The 17,070-nt window shown below is 41.0% G+C and overlaps 1 protein-coding gene across 1 annotated transcript in view; it reads left to right on the top strand.

The window, feature by feature from the left end:
* Nucleotides 1-13,261: 13,261 nt before the first annotated feature.
* The window catches only part of LOC107086075 (stanniocalcin-2-like), a 21,840-nt gene continuing 18,031 nt past the window's right edge, over nucleotides 13,262-17,070 (top strand). Inside the window, exons 1-2 of the mRNA XM_015376823.1 lie at nucleotides 13,262-13,585; nucleotides 15,979-16,121. Coding sequence (XP_015232309.1) covers nucleotides 13,447-13,585; nucleotides 15,979-16,121 — 282 coding nt within the window. The 5' untranslated portion in view covers nucleotides 13,262-13,446. The remainder of the gene's footprint in view (nucleotides 13,586-15,978; nucleotides 16,122-17,070) is intronic.

Raw genomic sequence — 17,070 nt, 5'->3', positions numbered from 1 at the left:
TGATTGTCAAGCTGCCACAAAGAACCCTTCATCTCTAATGAGGGGTAAGTGTGTCATATCATCTTGCACAATTGTTGGACCTGATGAGTTTGATAAATATAGCATCCCTGGATGCAGTATTCCAGGGATCTGGAAAAACTAGTTTGTGATCAAATAAAGAGATTACCTAGAAACACCCCCTTTACTGATGATGTCAAAGCTGACCTTACATAATAAGGCACTTTGGCCAGTTCTTGAATCAGATGATTAATTGTCCTGCTGTCTTTTCAGTGGCTATGACACTATGCGCCACCCACAGAGTCCACGCTGGCCTCATGTCTCACCCTCATTAAAAAGGGCCTTTGTATTCCGGTTGCTCTCGTTTGTCCCAGCATCTCAATCTACCAGAGGGGTCGACCTCTGTGTCTCCAGCCACGATGACATCACCTTGGCCCTTGTGGAAGTGGCTAAGGTGAGGGCTCTCAGGGGCAGCTCTGGTCCATCTCTTTCCTCTTATCACTCAATGACTCCTTTGTCCTGACAAGGCCCACAAGCTTATATGGACAGTAATGAGACAGGGCACTTTGTAATCTGCCAGCGCTGTAGCAATATAACCCATATGGAGCAGAGTCTATAATAGCACATTGTTCAAGCAGAGTTAAATCTGACATGTGGCGCTTTCACACCAGTTGGAATCAGAGCCCAGAGCTGGCCTGCTGAGTTGGGCCAGTAAAATCACTCTTTTCACGAGTCAGGTGAGTTAATACACCAGGAAGTACACTAATGTTTTAGAGGAGCCGTACAGCCCCTTACCTCACTCTAGCTAGAAATGACACTGCACATTTTTCTGTTGCATTATCCAAATTTACAAGCAGAACAATTTTCAAGAACACATCTAAAAGTTGATTCTTCTAATTAAAAAAAATTTTTGAAAACATTAAAAAGTTCACTGTTGTTTGACTAGAAGGAGAGTGTTTAATTCTAAACTGAGAATTACACAAGCGTACGGTGCGAGGAGACCTAGGCTGAGTCAAATTTAGAAGTAAGATATCATCTTCAGGTTCCTCGACGACTGTGTTATTTGATATTTCACAGCTTCTACTTCTCAGAAGCCAACACTGCTGCCGTCTCATGCTTGTTTTCTCCCCTGTGGGACTTTTTAAGTTACAGTATGTTTACACAGTGAGACCAAGAACTCAGCTGGGATTTACTGCACCGATATGTTTTCTTCACATTATGTTTTTATGGCTTTTTCCAATAGCGCTTTAAACTGGATGTGACTTTTGTGATGACCCGCTAAAAACACTGTGGAGACTAAACATCTGTGATACTTAAGCACACACGTGCGATTGCATTTCAAGCTATGTGCACTAAACACCTTCAGTAAATTCAATTTTGCAGGCTCTAACCAAGTATAAAAATACATTTTTTTTTTCTACTTTATTCGCTTGAAAGAAATTTTAGGTATAAAGACATTGGTAAAATCAGGGTCCAATGAATTTTTGCTTTCAAAAAAATATCTAAATGAGAAAGAAGTAAGATTCCTTGAAAAAGAATTTATACCATTTGATATTATGATAATTTTGTGATTTTGCAATCACAGACTATAGTTGTGCTTTCTTTTAATAGACAGAAAATATAGGTAATATTTGCAAGCCTAATGGAAACACATTGAGTTTCTGATAAGCCAAATCCCTCTCAGTCTCATTATAATGATATTAGCTATTCTGTGAAGGCCTTTAAAAGAAGAAATGGAGTAGAAAATTAGGCGATAACTTAAAGGAGATTGAAAGCAGGGTATACAAATGGGGGGGAAAAAATCACCAAAGCTAAAACAGTCTTCTCTAGACGTTTGGAGTGTCATGTAATGGTGAGAGCACAACTTTTAAAACTTATTACCTACAGTACAACCGTGGTTTTCGTTTTAACGAGTCAGAGCCAGCAGGGAAGGCATAAGGATGTCTACAGAAAAAGTGGTGTGAAATGTTATTTTTTTGATAAATGAGAAGAGAATGGAGCATTGCAAGCCTTTGCCACCTGAATCTTTAGGGTGCAGCATAAGCAATTTTACTTAAAGGTATAGTGGATTATTTTATTTCCGGTTGGATCATCTAAATAAGTGGTCCTCCTAATTATCGATCAGCGCAGGCACCACGCTGTGGAGGAGGAGCTAGGTGACTAATAGGGAGCAAAAGGCAATGATCTGGTGTCCGAATGGTCATTTAACTGAGTTCCCTATAAAGTCCACTATATAGTCTCCTCTCTATGTAGTGATTGAGGGATTTAGGGGTTAGGGCGGATGTTTCAAACACAGTAAGCTTGTATGAGCTATGAGAACAGCAACTTTTAAACAGATTATGCACAAGGAGAAATGGGCTCGTGCACGCTCTCACACGCACATTTTTTTTTTAAGTGGAGAGGGTGGAGCTTTTAAAATTCCCCACAATACCTTTAAGTACAAAGATGTTAAATAGAACAACTTTTACTTGAGAAGTTTTGGGTATTCAAGCCACCTCTTGATATGACCAGCCCAATGGTAAGCACATTGCTGGATAAAACCTTAACTAGAGAAGCAGTCACATGGTAACTGTAACGATCTTGGCTCTGTTTTTTTTCTTTTCTTTAAGTTTTCAGTTTCAAGTTCATCCAGGTTTTTCCTTGTTTTCAAGCTTTATTGGTGTCTGGATTCATTTAAGTTGCTTAGGATTTTCTGTCTGTCCTCTGTTGCCCCCTTGTGTTCTTTTCCCTTGGCTTCCTCACCAGCTCTGCTCACACCTGCTTCCCTATCAGCTCATTAGCTCTACCTTTGTTCAGTCAGCCATAAATACACTCCCTCTGCAGTCCCTCTTTGCTGGTTCCTCGTCTTACATTGTCTCACCCTGGCTCCTTGATGGTTTTCCACTAATGTCTCCATGGTTCTGGTTTGTGTTTGATTTTTAAGTTGGATTTTTGGATTCCCGTTTTTGCTGCCTGATCTTCATTAAACCTTTTAAGAACTCATCCCTGCCTTTCAGCCTCTGCATTTGGGTCCTCATAAAAACCTTCAAACAAATCGTGACAGTAACTCTGAAGGAGCTGCAAAGACCCCACAATTAGGTAGGATGATCTGATGATAATCTATTGACAGGACAGTTAAAATTCTGCTATCAATTTTAAAGTGTCAAAAGGAGAGTTACATACAGAAGATGCTCAGGTCAGATCAGAACATAACTAAACTTTTGGACTTGATGCAGAAGTCTAAGTGAGGTAGAAAACGAACTCTGTAATTACCTGGTCCTGCGGTGGAAAACAGTTCTTAAGCAGGAGTACAAGGTATTCCTTCAAGAAATGCTTTTAGGACTGGCAGATGACTTTACAATGGAGTGTTATCCTCGTACTCGTCGTCTCCCGCTTTATCCGGAACCGGGTCGCGGGGGCAGCAGACTAAGCAGAGACTCCCAGACTTCCCTCTCCGCAGACACCTCCCCCAGCTCTGCTGGGGGAAGCCCTAGGCGCTCCCAGGCCAGCCGAGAGACGTAGTCTCTCCAGCGTGTCCTGGGTCGTCCCCTGGGCCTCCTCCCAGTGGGACATGCCTGGAACACCTCCCGAGGGAGGCGTCCAGGGGGCATTCGAAGAAGATGTCCGAGCCACCTCAACTGACTCCTCTCGATGTGGAGGAGAACCGGCTCTACACTGAGCCTCTCCCGAATGACCGAGCTCCTCACCCTATCTCTAAGGGGGAGCCCAGCCACCCTGCGGAGGAAGCTCATTTCAGCCACTTGTATCCGGGATCTCGTTCTTTCGGTCATGATCCAAATTTCATGACCATAGGTGAGGGTAGGAACGTAGACCGAACGGTAAATTGAGAGCTTTGCCTTTTCGCTCAGCTCTCTCTTCACCATGACAGACCGGTGCAGCGTCCGCATTATTGCAGCAGCCGCACCGATCCGTCTATCGATCTCCCGCTCCATTCTTCCCTCACTCGTGAACAGGACCCCAAGATACTTGAACTCCTCCACTTGAGGCAGGGACTCTCCTCCAACCTGAAGGGGACAATGGAGTGTATTAATGGTAAATGGTAAATGGCATGTACTTATATAGTGCCTTTATTCAAGTTAGGAGACTTGACCAAAGCGCTTTACACTACATTCATTCACCCATTCACACACACACTGATGGTGGCAAGCTACATTGTAGCCACAGCTGCCCTGGGACTCACTGACAGAAGCGGGGCTGCCATACACTGGCGCCACCGGGCCCTCTGACCACCATCAGTAGACAATGCAGGTGAAGTGTCTTGCCCAAGGACACAACGACAATGAAAGTCAGAGCCAGGGCTTGAACCGTCAATCCTTCGATTTCAGGGCAAACTCCTACATCCAACGCCACTGTCGCCCTATATGAAAGGATGTCCCTTTGAAAGTCAAGAGCTAATCCAGATGATAGATTATGGTTATCATTCCTGAACTTGAGTTTTTTTTTAAATAGAATTTTGTCAAAATATCAGGCATCAGATGTGCAGATATAATAGTTGTGAAATGTTCTTTTTCAAAGTCTACTTATATGATTGTAATATTTAGTAATTTTAATTAAAACTACATATAGAATTAATGAACATTCATAAAATGAATCATCGTAATAAGATATTTAATATGAAAAATCTCATCAATATAATCAAGCTATTAACTCAGAAATGTGTTTTAGCACTGACCCCTAGAGGCAAAAGATCAATAATATAAAATAACCACAGACTACACTTTATATATACTGAAATATATTAAACAAATAATTCACTGTTGCAGTTAATTATTATGTCTATACTACTGCTAGAAAACACTTAACTTCCTTCTAGTTCTATTCACATCTGCTCCATATCTGATCATTAGTCCATTCTTTGTTCTGTTCCCCATGTATACACCACCTCTGCAGTTCCTCATTGCTGGTTTCTTGTTATTTTGTTGCTTCATCGTCTCTTTACTCCCCATGTGTGTTCTCCCTGATGTTTATTTAAATTTTTTTTGTGTTCAGTATGTTGTATTTCTGTCCCTGTTTGCTTCTGAATTATTCATTATACAATAAAACTCAATGCTGCCTCCTAATCTCTGCATTTGGGCCCTCAACCAACCTCCACCCTCATGTTCATATTCAGTAATTGTCGCTCTCCTTTGCAAAAATGCTTGGAGGATCTGCAGGCAGTGTGGGTATACCAACATGAAACAAAAAATAAAAGAGGCCATAACCATGGGATCAGTTGGTTTTGTAACTGAAGCCGGGTTTACACTGCGCGATTTTTTGACCTTTTCTCCAGTCGTGTGAGAATTTTTTTTTGATTGGGGCGACTTTCAGCCTGATCATGTGTTGTGTAGTGTACAGGGGGCGATTCGCCTCTTACGACCACCTTCCAATCAGGAATTGTAAGGTCGGGGGAAAATAAGTTTGCATGCTCAAACAAGAATTCTTCTTCTTCCCCCCAGACAAAAACACAGAAGCAAAACTCTCTTTGTCTAAATACGTCCTCACCTTTTCTTTCTCTGTGCTCTCAGCACACAAAATTACCAAGGCTGCGCATTTTACTCTAGTGAGCTTCATATTTAACAGGAGGCATCGAAACTTCCTTCTTTTTCTCTTGCACTTATTTGGCTTCCAGATAGATGAGTCCTAGTAGCGCCATCTAACTGCGGAGCTGAGTCCAACGGGTTTTTTAGACCGCTTTGAACTTTTAAACCCTGCGGTTTCATCGTACAGTGTGAGCTGTTGCTGCGTGCAACGATTGAAAATATCGTAAAGTGTATGCATGGCTTTGATGTCAGAGATGCAGGGCATGCTGGAAGCTGCAGTTACAGTCTGTTTCTGGGGATCACGGCCTAATCCGATCTGCAGGCACCAGAATAATAAAAGCGAACATATTCTGCCGGCAGATTTCTGCATTTTAAGTTAATTTATGCGTCAATAAACTGTTTTAGAGGAGTAATCATAGTGATCTGTGTCATCAGCGATGTGTCTGTCTCCCGGCCAGCTCCCAGATCAGCTTCTCTGATTGGTTGACGTGGCGCGTCGAGCAGCAAAAGTTCAATTTTTCCATCTCGAGCAGCTGCTTCAGCTGCTCAGACACGCTGCGCCTGCTGCTCAAAACGCGCCGCGGGACCTTTTGCTGCGCCCTGACGCGCGTCAAACATTGACTTTGCATGTAAACTCGCTGCTTCTGTCGCGCCTGCTGCGTCCAGTGTGAACGCAGCATCACATGATTAAAAATTATAATAGAAATATTTACTTCTTTAGGAATTTCCAGTGGGGTTATGTCATTGACTTTTATTCAAATGTGCTTATTAGACACTTTTTGTTGTTTTTCTTAACTCGTTTTTTTACTACATGCATATGTTTGCACCTTGCAAGAAAAATTATTCTAGTAGACAAAAACATAGTCAGTGTAATCTGTTTCTCAACAATGTAGCAAACACATGCATAATACATGATTTAGAACAAGGTCTAAACATTTGCTTAAAAGCCAAATAAATAATTGTGTTGGTTATATTCACGGTTGGTTTTAACACCAAAAAGTGGGTAAGATGTTAGTTTGATATTTTCAGAGAATCTTCATGTGGGGTCTCTTACTAGTTGATCTACAACTGCTTTGTTCTAAGTTTTAACTTGTAGCCAAATTACATCCACATGCTTCAATTAAAGTGAAATAAGGAGTCTGTAAACTGGTAACAATAATTGCTGTTACAGAAGCCTCCCTCCATACAATGCATCTCCGCTCTTCTCCTACCCCCAATTTACACACAAACATGCCAACACACACTCACAAGCACCCAAGACTGGCCTCTCTGTTGTGGTTTCATTTGTCCATCACTTGCCAGCTCCCCAGGGGTCCCAACTCAGAACACATGTCTGCGTTCTGTATGTTTACAGTACAGCAGTCACTGAAAATGAACTTTATGCCCATCAAAGCTCTGCTTTTGGGACAGTGTCACTGAGAGTGTAGATAATGGCTTATTGCTTTGTAAACCTGATCTAAATTCTTGACACCAGAAAATTAAAAACTCATGTAAAGACAGATATACATATAGATGGTTTGTATAAAACCACATGTAGGAAGCCTGTTATAGCCCTGCTCATGCCTCAGATGTTTTCCTGTGATTTGTTTTTTGTGTAAATAAATATTTAGGCAATTAAAGGAAGTCTTTGGATTTTTTTCCTGTGTTGTTTTCATGAGTTATCCTTTTTTTTCCAGCATTTTATTGTCATTACACTGTCACAAGTACCGAGCAACGAAATTAACTCTCTGCATTTAGCCCATCCCCTTGGGAGCATTGGGCTGCCATTGTGTGGCCATTGATTTATGATCGATTTAGGTGTACAAGCTGATGTATAATTAACTGCCCTGCATAAGATAACGGGAAAAAAAAAACTGATTTGAAGACAGTTTTTTTTTTTTGTATAGAAATTTTCAAAATTTTCTAAGAGTACATTTATATACATGCTTAAGCCAGAATGATTTGACATTTAAATATGACTTTCGTACAGCTTTAAACAACTGGAAAATTATTAAGATTTCTGCTAACCCTTTAAATATAGGTTGATTAAATCACCAAAATGAACTGAAACGGTAGCAGAGTAATTCCTGCAGGAAGAAACACAGCAGAGCAGAACCACACCAAGATCACGATTTCTGAAAAAAGCATCCAAAGAAAAAAAAAACTTTCTTCAGTTGAAGATTGTTTTAATGTCAAGATAATCCACTTTTAAAAAGGCCCTGCTCTGATTAATGATTAGCTTGACTCTATTTGTAACATGCAGTTTCTCTTTTCCAAACTGGGACTGCTTATGAAGCTGCCTGCTGGTGGCTCAAAATCCCCCTTTTGATAAAAGGAACTAAAAGTAGATTGGAGAAAATTAAAATGTCTTCAGACACATATTGAATTCCTGTGAAATTAAAATACTGATTTCAAAGTTTCAGGTGACTGGAATGTGTGGTCGAATTGCTCAGAATATTTGGAAATTAGCATCTTGTAGTTCTTTGTAATTACAGCTTAATCAGGTAACAATTAATAAGAATGTATGCTCAAATATTTCCTAAATAACACATTAAATATAGTAAATGTGTAGCTATTTCCTGCAACTTTAAAGGAATAGTACACCCAAAACATGATTAGCCTTCATTTTCTACTCACCCCCATGCTGAACAACACTCTGGAGTACTTTTTTGATATCTCAAATGCATCTGGAGATCTGGGAGGCTTCTTGCTGTCTGCTGACATTCAAATAATGGAGGTCTATGGCGCCCGAGACAGAAAGGTCCATAAAAGTCCACAAAAAACGTGTCAATATTCCTCCATACTGCTCGTCCAATGTATTCCAAGTGTCCTGAGTGGGTAGCATCCAGAATTTACTCGAAACGAAGTCATTTAGAATGTTTTTAGAGCATAAACAGTAGTGTATAGGACTTCCTAAAAGCGCGTTCACGAGTCTACGGAAACTGCGGCAGACCAAACCAGATGAAAGTGCGCATTCAGCTCGGCAAAGAACTCATGCTCTTCCTCAACACTGAAGTCCTCAGACATTTTTCTTTCGTTGTTTCTTTCTTTGCACAGGTAAACAGCACATTTCTTCTGCTACGCTTGCATTATCGGCATAGCAGACGCTGAATGCGCACTTTCATCTGGTTTGGTCTGCCAGCTTCCGTAGCGTCGTGATCGCGCAGGCGCGCGCTTTCAGGAAATCCTATACACTACTGTTTATGCTCTAAAAACATTCTAAATGACTTCGTTTCGAGTAAATTCTGGATGCTACCCACTCAGGACACTTGGAATACATTGGACGAGCAGTATGGAGGAATATTGACGCGTTTTTTGTGGACTTTTATGGACCTTTCTGCCTCGGGCGCCATAGACCTCCATTATTTGAATGTCAGCAGACAGCAAGAAGCCTCCCAGATCTCCAGATGCATTTGAGATATCAAAAAAGTACTCCAGAGTGTTGTTCAGCATGGGGGTGAGTAGAAAATGAAGGCTAATCATGTTTTGGGTGTATTATTCCTTTAACATACAGTATGTCAAAACTTTCAGTGCAATATGATATTTTGAACCTTGGCAGCTTGTAATATTACAAAAAAAAAAATAAGTTGCATTCTTTATATGTGATTTAATTATATCTACCGGTACACCCTGATATTTATTGCATGGATAGAGGAGCTCTGTGTAAGCAAATAATATTAAAAAAAAGTATTTTCTGGATGTTAACCTTGGATTGAAGGTTTACTGCAGTTTTTTCCCATATGACCTGAATGCAGCATTCGCGGGCAGTGATTGCACACACACATCCACATACACACACACTATAACAAGCCTGCGGTTCACTGCAACATGGTGATTGGGCAAAATCAAGGGTGTGTGGAGAGCGTGGGCAGTGCCTAACAGACGTCAATTCAACAGGAGACTCCAGCTTGTGGTTGAGGCTCAACTAAATACTAAGCTCATCTCCAGACGTGTGTCATGGTGCCCTTCACCCCCCGTGTGAGTCTGATGGAAATATAAAGGGCTAAATACCCAGGTAAAGATAATGCCAACTTTTCAACCAAAGATTTGAAAAGCCATTTTAAACATAATCTAATATTTAAAAAAAACTTAAAACCAAAGATTGACATGATAAGCAAGAGGGAAGGAAGTCTAGCATTTTTATAATAAGACAATAATAAGAATATTGAAATATTGAGGGCTTATTTTTCTATCCTCACCAAAATTCTTTGCATTTCTCAGCTGTGGCTCATTTTTTCTGACAACCACGCTCAATTAAAACAATTGATACTACAGCCTGGAGATAATAATTATCTATATTTAGAACTTGGAGAGATTACCATTTTGGTTAGGTTAGAAATTGAGTCCAGCTACCGCCGTAGGCTAATTTCAATGGCACTCTAAATATAGCTTTGGTTTTAAAGACTTTTTCCAACAAACAATGCCAGAGTTTCCCAGGAAAATGATTTTATGAAAGTAAATGAAATGTTATGACAAACAGATTTCAAAGTCACAGATCTATGAAATTCAAAGGCAACAGTCAGTCGGAGGCCTTTTTGTTTGTCACACACTAAACCACCAATCGTTTCCCCATGTTGGTTTATGGGGCGCCTGAGCAGTGGCGTGATGCATTTATCTTGGGGTCTGGGTCTCACACAGACTCCAAACCACCTTCCTGCTACTCGTTACGTTGCTGCTGAGTGATGGAGGTTAAAGTGTGGTTCACACCTGAGAGTTTTAACAGTAAACCACCAGCTGGGGTTTTGAGAGTTTGCATGTCATGTCAATGTTGCTTTCCTTGAGGTGTGTCCACAGTCCAAAGACATTTAGAGCTGGATTAAGGAAAGAATTTGGTTTGTTCAAACTACTACGTCGCTTTGCGAAAGTTTTCACACCCTTTTAAAAAATTTTCCTACCTAAATATGCCAATTTTTCTGTATTAGTTTACGTAGATGGACAAAAATGGATGTTTTATGGTTTGTAGTTATATGTATCTTTTCACAATTAGGAAACTGAATCTGATGTGCTTTTTCAGGCCTTCTGAGACAGAACCTTGCAGAAACAGCATCTAACTAAGGATGCTTAGAGAGAACCAACAATTTCCGAAATGTTTTCTTTTTTTTTTTGAGCATCCTTTTCAGTTTATCGATTTGCAAAATGATTTTTGATCAGCCAAATTAACTGAAGCTGTACATTTTTAATATTGCCACAGAATATCTGTGGCTTTTTATTCAAATCTGGACTTTAATGGTCTTGGCGCTGAAGGTTGGCTTTTTCATTTGCTCCTGCTCACCTGTCTATTTGGCCTAGCGGCTAATTAACGGCGATTGTTTTCACCTGTTCCCTCAGCTATTTATGTTGTTTGCCTGCCTACCATCAGCGCCAGATTGTTCGCACTGTTCGTGAGAGTAACTCTAGCGTTCAAGTGAGTTTTTCTCTGATTCCGATTCTGACCTGTTTTCTATTTCTGGATATTTGAGTTTTTGCCTTGCCCTGTCTGCTCTGTCAAGTGTTTGTTTTTGAACTGTTTTCCTGGATCCTGCTGGTTACCGAACTTGGACTGTGTTACTGACCTCGGCTCGGATTCGCCTTTGGTACCTCTTCAGCTCTCTGATCTTCTGGTCTGTCAACCTGGTTTGGATTTTACCTATTCCTATTCCCACGGACACTGATGGCTCCTAAGAGTTTGGCTGGTGTCAGCTCATCATCACCCGAAGTCCAGGAAGCGGCTACGGCTGCTAGCGGTGGACAATCCCCTTCCCAGATTTTTCCTTTCCTTTGGGATCGGACTGGACTTTGAACCAGGTTAGTGACTTTTTGCTCCTCGTCGTGATCGGCCTCGACAATCCAGTTACTGACCTGTGTTTCCTATCTCTGCAGAGAATCCGGTTATCCGTTCCACTGACAACCAGCCGGTCGCCATTTTTGTTTGTTTAAATAAAATTGTCCTGATCTGTCTGTCTGAATATTGGGTCCATGTTTCCGAGGTCATTACATTAACTAGGCCATTGACCATCCCGCTGTAGGTCTGGCTGTGTGTTTTGTTCAGTTATTTGTCTTAGAGGTGATATACTTCGCCTCAGAGTCTTTTTTTTCAGTCTATGTCCTTCTCTTTCCCTGCACTTTGTCATCATCATCGAATACTGCAACCCTCTTCTTTTTGGTCTGCAGCTTCAGTTGGTGGCCCATTTAATTGCAAAAACCATCTTCGAGGTCAAGGTATCCCCCCCAAATATCCTTAGACCTTCCTGTTCAACCCGTAACTTCCATCTCTTTAAGACTCCATAACCCCCCCTGATTCTCCACTGCTTTTAATATTGTGTATTGTTGTTAAGTTGTTAAGGTTCCCTGAAAGGCACTTTAAATAAAATGTATTATTGTTGTTATGATTATTTTTTTACTGCATCAGATAGTTTTGCTTCCAACAATGCCTTGGATTTAGCTCCAAACATTTTGTCATCAACTCTGACCTGCTTTGATGTCCAGGCTGAAGAAAAGCATCGCCGTAGCAAGAAGCCTTCACTGCATTTCACTGTTTCAGTGAAATACAGTAAATTTCACTGGACTCCTTACAAATTTCTGACCATAGAAGGTTTATAAAAAGATAGATAGATAGATAGATAGATAGATAGATAGATAGATAGATAGATAGATAGATAGATAGATAGATAGATAGATAGATAGATACTTTATTAGTACTTTTAATAAAATACTTTTGCAAGGCAATGTGATTCAGATTTACAGATCATTGCTGTATTTCTGGATTCTTTGGACATTAGTATGATACATATCCACTGTGTGATTGCATTTGTGGTGTGATGTTATTTAAGATAATAAACAAACAAAAAGGTTGTATACACTTAGTATCGGTGGGCCCCCTTGAGGCTGTGGATCTAAGTGCAGTCTTCCATCTTGCACTCGTATGGTAGTCAGAACCTTGGCATGATGAATGGTGCAACAACACCACACAGCATTCCAGGGGAGCTGGCATTAAACCACTGGCTCTTATAGACTTAAAGAGGCTTTCACCCAAAAAGTATCTTAGTACCTTGAAGTCACTGGAAACATTAGGAAGCCTAAAACCCTAATGTTCCTCCTGCAGTCATTAAATTCAACATTTTTGCCCATGACACATTTAAGACTTGTGCATAAAAAAGAAAACCAAAATGTTTGAGTTTTCCAAAGGAACGATGTTTGCCATCTGTTCCTGTGAAATCCAAGTGCAGACCTCTTTGTCACAGAATAAACTGGGCATGGCATAACAGAAATCTTCCAATTCCTCATGAAATGTAAGGGGGGGAAGCTTTTTCTAATTATAAGCTTTCTGGTTTCAGTTAGCTCTTAAAAAGTCCTAAAATAAAACTATTATCTACCAGATTGCATATTTAGAGCTTTGTTGAGCTTCTATCAATTCTTTACAGTGATTATTAACTCTTGAGGTTGTTCCAGTCATTATTCTTTGAGTTAATTAATAGTCTGATGACTGTTTGGTTCCTTTAATTCCAAGCACATTTATGTCACTGCAAACTCGCATAATTTCTCTATAAGATCTAAAATTATACAAGATCAGAAATTGAGTTTTTGAATCTCTGCAGACCATGAACGTTTCGTCCTACGTCGCGGGTTTCATTGCAAAAGGGAGACTTTTAAAGTGGACACGCCCCTAAAACCTTGGACGCGGATTTCCTCGAATCCGATTGGCTGCGAAGCGGCGACCGACAACACCTGCTTAACTCCTTCATCCAAATTGACACCCGGCTGCTGTAGAGAAATATAGGCAGCATCCCTTCCAGCTCATGCATTCAGTCCCACACAGCTGCTCCATGACACACCGAGCCGCAGCTGCGCCGATCGCCGATCCAAGGTGAACCATCACACTCAGATTGAAAGGCACACACGCACACAGCCACGCACTCTCTCCCTCTCTCCCCCCCTCTCTCTGTCGGATCTTCGCCGGGGAACAGAAGACGCAATGCTGGTCAAGCTGGCTGTGGCGCTGCTGGTTTTGTCAGTGCTGGAGCAAGCGGTGGGATCGGATAATATTGATTTTCACGATCTGCCCCCGGAGAAGCCCGCCAGCCAGAAAGGACGCCTCTCCCTGCAGAACACAGGTAAGACTGGGAGCCCGCAGAGGAGACGGGGAAGTGGCATTTTGGGGAGAGAGGGGGGCTGGGTGGGTTTGCCCGGGACACGTGTTTCTGTAGCTGCAAATTAAAGCGTGCAGGGAGGCACGTTTGGGCAAACTCCGCAGATTCGGGCTTCCATTCCCTTCTCTGACGTTTGAGCGACGCTTCCCGATTCTCATGAAAGGTGATATATTGTATACACTCCCAGACGGAAATGCAATACGTTAGTAAACTATTAATAGAACGGCACAAGGTGATAGGTAATCCATACGGCCGCGCATCTAGGTGAGGGCGCGCTCCGGTGAACGCGCGCGCGCTTGTATAGCCTAGGTGTCCTAACAGTTTGGTTAACCTTTAATTCTGTTGCATGCCATTAAAAACTAACTGTAGGGTGATGTGATCCATTTCATTCCAGGACCAAACGGGCTGATACACTAGAAGAAATTGGCTTTAAACCATTGCAGGATATATTTAAAGAAAAAACGCTTTAAACGCAAATAAATGCAGGTACAAGCTGCTTTAATTCTCGCATAAAACTGAACTTTGCAGCCTCTGCTGGGTTTGACATGCAGGCGATCGCGTAAAGCATCAATGTTATCTCCCCTCCTCCTCCTCCTCCTCCTCGGTTGGGAAATGTGGAGAAACTCTGAGCGCAGCGCAGGTTTTTGCAGCAGCAGAGACCCCCGGTAACGCCGCTGTGTAATCCAATGCATGTTTGCGGCCGAGCTCGTACAATCCGAGCGCATTCCAGCAATGCCAAAACAAGCACTGCTGACAGCGGCTCACTTTTCCCTCGCACTAAAGTTCAATTCTCTCTTCCCCCCCCCCTTTCCTGACCGCTGGGAACAGATAATCTCCTTTGACCAGCTTGATTTCTAACGAGTCACTTTTAATCCATCGCTCAGGACGCAAACGGCGTGCAGGATCTCCTAAGATGATTATTCATCATCAGAAGCGGTTAAAGTTATTGTAAGAATGCAGCAGTGACATTGATGGATCATCTCCTTTTTAAAAAATGTTTCAAAAATCAATAATCAGTGTGCAAAACTTTAGTGCCAGGTTAAACAATCTCAGTATGGGCTCCCATTTTCCCCCATGTAATCATAAAAATAGGGCCTGTACCTGCAGTCCCTAAGGTGCACACTGATTGCACAAGACTTTATCAATGGATCATTAATGTTCTGAGTGTCTAATAACTTCTGATGTGCTCACTGAAAAAGATAATGCAACTACTTTTGGCATTTACCTAATCCTATTTAGTTACTTTAACACAATTGTTTAAGTTCCTACACCTGCTAACATGAAACAATTGTGTTAAAGTAACTAAATATGATTGAGCCAGACAGCTTTTGTTCCCTATAAGTGTTGCTCCCACTCACTCCATGTCAGAATGGTGCTCTGGGCAATGAGCCATTTTAAAAACTACCACCAAGCCTTACCGTATGTTCCCCTGAACGTGACAGGAGTGCAGCAGTTGTAAAACCAGTTCAATTTGGCAAACTTCAGGATCTTGCCACCAAAATAAAAGTTCCTCCCTTATATGAAGAAGTCTTATTGACCCAACTAATATAGTGCATAAAATGGGGAAACGCCTTCCGCTCAAACTCTGTTGTAAACGAGTTACAGTTCAGATTACTAAAGCATTAGCATCAGCTGTGTTGTTTCTAATTTGTCATTATCACTAATCTTTCTTACCCAGAAAGGCTTTAATAAAGGAAAAGGTTTAAGCCTAATGGACACTTCTTATTACCAAGTGCCTTTCCATTCCCCTATGAAAATAAAACCCTGATCAGTGACCCACATTCCTTTTAAGATCTTGATCAAATGCGCATCTTTTTGCAATTACTTTAAGATATAAAGAATGAATTTATGTGTTAGTAAAAGCATAGAGTTAATGCTTTTTGGGAGGTCATGTCCTCATTGTTGCTGCTGCATTCCCCATTGCAATATTGTAACTTTTTTAAGAGCGAAACTAAAGTACTTGTTGATGTACATCTCTTGAAGCGAAAGGCATAAACTGTAATGCCTGCATTTGTTGTAAAAAGAAATATCTGCAATGCACCAACCCATTTCAATGCCAGACAGTGCAGATGACTGTGGTGCAGAATGACACAGTAAATATATCTCACACCAAGTGTTCCACACCTCCTGATGCCCATCTTCCCTCAGCATCTTTTTTACCCATCATAGGCTCGATATCATGAAGACGCAAATGACCGCCCACGTCCGTGCAAATAGTTATACGCCTCATAAGCTTTGTGAATAAACCTAAAGAGAAGCTGTGCCTTCAAGCTGTCATAGCCGACACTCATCTTAGCATGTCGTCTCTGCTGTAGACACATGATAAGGTCCTTGCCTAACCTGTTCCTCTTTTTTAGCTGAGATCCAGCACTGCCTGGTGAGTGCTGGGGATGTTGGCTGCGGCGTGTTTGAGTGCTTTGAGAATAACTCCTGCGAGATTCGAGGGCTGCAGGAAATCTGCATGACGTTTCTGCACAATGCTGGCAAATTCGACTCTCAGGTACTAAGCTAGTTTGTCTGTTTGCAGACATTTTGACATTGCTGCACAGTTATCCTCTAAAACCACCAAAAATGTTGTGTTTTTTTTTTTTTTTTTATTCTGTAATGCACTTCACAACTAATCTCTTCAGTTTTGATTGGAAGAGAAGTGGCTTCCGGGACCAGGGGGTCATGTGCCAGCTGGCCTGGAGCCCAGTTAGCTTACTTTTCATACATAGCGGAGGTTGAAACCCTGCCAAATCAGGCATGACTGGGGTGTTAATATGCCCATAAGGTCACATCCTAGGAATTTACATCCATGAGTGCCAGTTTTCATCAGTAATATTGGAGTATCTCACCATTCATTCCAAAATTCATACTTCAACACATGCTCTGAATTTGCTTAAACAGGTGCAATCTTTTCTGAAACACTATATTAGAACAAACCATAAGTTGTATAACGAATAAAACCCTTTTAATTAGGTATACTTTAACAAGTATTTCTAAGTGTAAATTATATTAGTTCCACAACTGACTGGAAATGTGTACAAGTTTGACTCCTCCCGGTCAGTAAGGAGCGCTCTTGCCTGCTCTTATTCCAACCTTCAGTTATACCGCTTTCAAGCCGGTTGTAAATTAGTTGGTTAGTTAAAGCTAATATTTGGTTCTGCACCAATCTAGATGTTTTTTTAATTTATTAATTTAGGAAAAAATTTGTTTTGATGGAAAATAAATCATACTTTAATGTATTCCTTCTAACTTCTAATAGGCTTTTTTTTTTTAAATGCACTCATTCAATAACATGGTTTTAACATAAATTTAAATAGGATGATTGATTAAATTAACAAAATTGATTGTTTTTTATATATTCTTTGAAGTGTTTATTAAAGGAATAGTACACCCAAAACATGATTAGCCTTCATTTTCTACTCACCCCCATGCTGAACAACACTCTGGAGTACTTTTTTGAT

The sequence above is a fragment of the Cyprinodon variegatus genome, unplaced genomic scaffold (assembly GCF_000732505.1).
Source record: "Cyprinodon variegatus isolate N-32 unplaced genomic scaffold, C_variegatus-1.0 Scaffold8, whole genome shotgun sequence".
In the NCBI taxonomy this organism is placed as follows: domain Eukaryota; kingdom Metazoa; phylum Chordata; class Actinopteri; order Cyprinodontiformes; family Cyprinodontidae; genus Cyprinodon; species Cyprinodon variegatus.
This window is presented reverse-complemented; position numbering and strand designations above follow the sequence as displayed.